This window comes from Olea europaea, unplaced genomic scaffold, assembly GCF_002742605.1.
Source record: "Olea europaea var. sylvestris unplaced genomic scaffold, O_europaea_v1 scaffold5181, whole genome shotgun sequence".
NCBI classification, from domain to species: Eukaryota; Viridiplantae; Streptophyta; class Magnoliopsida; order Lamiales; family Oleaceae; genus Olea; species Olea europaea.
Window position 1 is genome coordinate 10,460 of NW_019263501.1, and position 5,006 is coordinate 15,465.

At 36.2% G+C, this 5,006-nt stretch overlaps 1 protein-coding gene across 1 annotated transcript; it reads left to right on the plus strand.

Annotated features, from left to right (window-relative positions):
• The first annotated feature begins 6 nt into the window (after positions 1 to 6).
• On the plus strand, positions 7 to 4,736 carry LOC111388674 (stearoyl-[acyl-carrier-protein] 9-desaturase, chloroplastic-like). Its single transcript, XM_023013435.1, has 3 exons — positions 7 to 786; positions 2,821 to 3,328; positions 3,889 to 4,736. The coding sequence occupies exons 1-3, from the start codon at positions 656 to 658 to the stop codon at positions 4,447 to 4,449; spliced, it is 1,200 nt and encodes a 399-aa protein (XP_022869203.1). The 5' UTR covers positions 7 to 655; the 3' UTR covers positions 4,450 to 4,736.
• The last annotated feature ends 270 nt before the right edge of the window (positions 4,737 to 5,006 follow it).

Below are 5,006 nucleotides of genomic sequence, written 5' to 3' on the forward strand. Positions count from 1 at the left end.
TATATCTTGTGTAATCTACCAAAAGTAGCCACAAAAACATAAATCAAATCTGAAGAGATTAACCAAGAAAAGAGGGAAAAACCTTGCAATCACAAGCACAAAAACCACTACGGAGAAAAAAGAATAGGGAAACAGGATAGAAAGAGCCTATACTGGATAGGATCCAGCATAAGCTACAGCTCTAACGGCCTCTGGCACATCCGGATGACGAAGAACAGCCTCACGAATTATACCTGACAACTATTCATTCATGAAGGGTTCGAGGATTTTTTTTTTTTTTTTGTTTTTCCTCTGGTTACAAGAAGCTGAGTATCGGTGGTAGCAAACAGACAGTATACAAAATTCGAAGATGAATTTCAAAAATTCTCGAAGCCACGGCATGGGTAGGATCTTGCTTCTTGGATTTTACCTCTTCTTCCTGTTAATAATTGGTTTGGTTTGTACAGAAAGGAACTCATCAAAAAGCAAGGAAACGTGTGAATGAAGAGAAAGAAAGCAAAATACACTTTGTAGGAAGATATTTTGATGAATAGTGGAAGCTGGCTCAATTAACAGTGCGCAGACACGCACGCATATATTGCAGGTGGTACTGTGAAGGAAACAGAACCTGAAAACAAATCAAACCCAAAATTTGTGAGGTAAAAAAAGAATAGAAATGGCTTCGAAGCTGAGTCCAAATCCCATAAACTGTCGAGCACAAAAATATTCATCTTTTGCTCTTCCACAAATGGCCAGCCTCAGATCTCCCAAGTTCTTCATGGCTTCAACTCTGCGCTCTAACTCCAAGTAAGCTCCCATTTTTTTGATTAATTCACCTCTAAACTGTCAATTGATTCCAATTCTGCCTCCAACGTCAAGTAAGCTTTCAATTTTTTGATTAATTCAGCTTTAAAATGTCAATTGATTCCTTTTCATTTTTTTTATCTGGTTTTTCTTTTTGTTTAGTCTAAATTGCGGTTATTAATTGTTTAAATTTGAAATTGTCTTTTCTGATCATAAAATTGATTTAACATATTTTGGTTTGGTTTTTATGTGCATTTCTACTGATAAATACATCGACTTACTTTGATTAATCGAATTTTTTCTTCTTAACTTCATTTTGGTATAATTGTTTACAAAGTGAGTTTCTGCAGGCGGGTTTCAATTGCATAATTTGATTGAAGAGTGCAATTGGGTTTAGGTTATTAAAAACAATAAAATAATAATAATTAAGGGAAGACGAAAAGGCGTGTTAGTGCTAATACTTATGCTTGCTTATTTTGTCATTTACATAGTTTGATTACAACTTTTTTTTTTTTTTTGTCCTTGATTTCTGTTGTTGTTTAACTTGGTAATTTTTATATATTTTCGAAGCTCTTTTAAACTTCTGATCATACTGTATATTGCAAGTAAATGTGATATTCTTCAACTAATATCAAACTTCATGCACAAAATGAATAAGAAGTTACGTACTCTGCTTCCGAGAGGGAAGGACTTTCTCTTATTTTCAAGAATGGATAGCAGATCCCTTGATTGATTTTAGCTGATTAGAAAGTGCACGAGACCATAAAGAGCTTGTTCGATAGAGATTTTTGAAAATCATTTTTTCCAAAAGACATTTTCAACTGCACATTTTATAGGGTCCAAAAGTCATTCATACTTTTTAGCTACACATTCTCCCAAGGCAAAAAAATAAAACCAACATTTCTCACTCGGAAAAATCTCCCCAGATAATCTCTAAAATGCTCATTCTCTAGAAATTTTGTCCTAACAGAACTTTAATATCCTCTTTGTCATGCTGACCACCAAGCTGTTATGTGATATCGGCTCTTAAATCTGAATCACTCAACGCTGAGCATAGCGCTTATCAAACACCAAAGAATTTGGAGAAAATTACTCTCCAAATGATATTAAACTTATGGGGTGGTCGACGTTGTCTCCATGTCCCAAATGTGAAATTTAATATATGGTTCCTACTTCCTATGGAGATTCCTATTGGTTACCGTGGTGGGTCAAATATACCTGTCGGATTCACACTTGATTGACATTGCTTTTGTCACGTGGTGAGTGAACTTCTCATGTAACAGCACAAGATATTGCCTTTCCAACATAAAAGGATCCAAAAATAAATATTGATAAGAATTTTTGTAAGAGATATATGAAATGAGTAATTCTGTAGTATATGTGAAGTAAGTTTGTCACACAAATATCTTTCGTAAAGAATAATTTTATTTCTACCTATATACTATGCTAGACTTTAAATAAGTTTGTCACACGAGTATCTTTCGTAAAGAATAATTTTATTTCTACCTATATACTATGCTAGACTTTAAATGTACCATGCTATATAAGCATAAACCTAATCTCTATATTACACCTTTTTTTGGGGGGGTGGGGGTAATGAATGGCTTAGTTTATTTATACGGTTATCTGTCTTCTTTCTGGAACAATACATCTCTTCATTTTTATTTATGGACCAAACATTTTATATCCTTTTAAAATTCCAATTACATACTGCCAATTTAAAAAGTGCATGGGATTATATCTCAATTACATCAATGTAGGGTATTGATTTAAAAGCTTGCTAAAAAGTTAACCAGAGCATTAATTTTAAAACTAGATTATTACATCATCAGGTTCATGAAAAATATAGTTACTACTCATATGATATTTGTCAATTTTGTCGTGTGGTAATCCGAGGAAGCAAATAATGAGTTTATTGTGCTATAGGTCAATAGTTAGATCTATCTATGCCTACAATGCATCAACCATAATATCTATCCTCTCTTCTGGGAAATCAACTAATCTTATTTCCTTTATGATTGTCTAACCCTGTTGCAGGGAGGGAGAGACCCTCAAGAAGAAGCCTTTTAGTCCTCACCGAGAGGTTCACGGTCAAGTAACACACTCTATGCCACCTCAAAAGATCGAGATCTTCAAAAGCCTGGAGAACTGGGCTGAGCAAAATTTACTTGTTCACCTGAAGCCAGTTGAGAAATCCTGGCAGCCACAGGATTTCCTGCCAGATCCTGCTTCTGATGGATTTCATGATCAAGTCAAAGAATTGAGGGAGAGAACCAAGGAGATACCGGATGATTATTTCATTGTTCTAGTTGGAGATATGGTCACTGAAGAAGCCCTCCCAACATATCAAACAGTACTTAATACTTTGGATGGTGTGCAAGATGAAACAGGGGCAAGCCTTACTCCCTGGGCAATTTGGACAAGGGCTTGGACTGCCGAAGAAAACAGGCATGGTGACCTGTTAAATAAATATATGTACCTATCTGGACGAGTAGACATGAAACAAATTGAGAAGACGATTCAGTATCTGATAGGGTCAGGAATGGTGAGATTCTTGTCGCATTAATTGAGTGCTGCAATTGCTATCATTAAGGTTTTTCGTAGTTCGAATTCTCTTTCGAACTATAGTTAGAACGTCAAGGAATTGCATACTTTCTCATCACCATATGAACTTGACTTTCCTCGTATGAACTAATTGTGCAGGATGAATATTTTAACGACGGAAACTTTTAACCTCCTTGGGCTCTCTCTCTCTCTCTCTCTATCTCTCTTCTCATGTGCATGTGATTGAGGCTATGTGAATTTTGGAAAGGATGAGGCTACATGTCTATAGTTAGATTATTTTCTTTTCTGTTTGGTTTTGTTAGATATTTCTTGAAGGTTGGGATTTGACTACTGACATGAGCAGTTTGATTGACGCTACTGTATTAAATAACAAATGAACAGAGAATTAGCTTTGCTGTAATTGTGAAGAAATTCTGAGAATGTCTTATTATCACATGAATGCCACGCAATAGTTTGTGTTGGACTGTTGTGTTTAGATATTTTAATTTGACACAAATATGCTATTCGTTTCTATCTCTTATACTTCCCAAATGTTTCCAGTATCCTCGTACAGAAAACAGTCCTTACCTTGGATTTATCTACACATCATTTCAAGAAAGGGCTACATTCATTTGTCATGGGAACACGGCCAGGCTTGCTAAGGAGCATGGGGACATAAAGCTTGCTCAAATATGTGGTACAATCGCCTCGGATGAGAAGCGTCATGAAACTGCGTACGCCAAGATAGTTGAAAAGCTATTTGAAATTGATCCTGATGGAACCGTGCTTGCTTTTTCTGACATGATGAGGAAGAAAATCTCTATGCCAGCATGCCTGATGTATGATGGCCAGGATGATGGTCTTTTTGAACACTTTTCAGCTGTTGCTCAGCGCCTTGGTGTCTACACTACTAGAGACTATGCAGACATTCTAGAATTTTTGGTTTGTCGATGGAAAGTGGCAGATCTAACTGGATTATCTGCAGAAGGGCGAAAAGCACAGGATTACGTCTGTGGATTGCCTCTGAGAATAAGACGACTAGAGGAGAGAGCTCAAGGAAGGGCTAAGCAAGCACCCATCATCCCTTTTAGCTGGATATTTGACAGGGAAGTGAAGCTCTAAGTGCATACGAGAACAAGTTCTCTTTACTCTGTAGCAGGTCTTCTCCCATCTGGACATAATTGAAGTAAAAATATTTGAGTTGAGTTGTTTGCAGTTGCAGTTTGTTCCTTAATGGGAATGGATTTTCTTGGGAGTGAAGAAAGGTCGTAGATACAGTTGTTTCTACTCTAGTTCTTGATATTGTCTTCTTGAACACGTGGTCTTTATTAAATTTTACTCGTATAGTGTTTGTGTCTGTAAGTATACTTAAAACGTAATGGAATTTTTTTTAGTGTTTAGCTGCACAATGACACTTCTCTTCCCAAGGATGATGAAGCAACCGTATCTTGATCAAACAATTGCTTGTAAAAGTAGGGCACTGCCCTTGAAGCTAGGCTGTTATGCTGTTCACATTTTGAAATTTTATGGATATATGGAAATATGAAATAGTGACAATGTGACATGATATATTGCTGAAATGATCCAAGTTCCCTATCAAATGACATGAAAATAAAGGCCAATCAAACTTGTGTGAACAGGTGAACATACATTGATTGGGCAACATTGGATAAGATTCA

What these genes read in the sequence shown, in the direction of transcription:
- LOC111388674 (XM_023013435.1), top strand. Translation starts at nt 656, where the DNA reads ATGGCTTCGAAGCTGAGTCCAAATCCCATAAACTGTCGAGCACAAAAA. An exon ending in ACTCTGCGCTCTAACTCCAA is followed by an intron (nt 787 to 2,820) that starts GTAAGCTCCCAT and finishes ACCCTGTTGCAG; the next exon opens with GGAGGGAGAGACCCTCAAGA. An exon ending in ATCTGATAGGGTCAGGAATG is followed by an intron (nt 3,329 to 3,888) that starts GTGAGATTCTTG and finishes AAATGTTTCCAG; the next exon opens with TATCCTCGTACAGAAAACAG.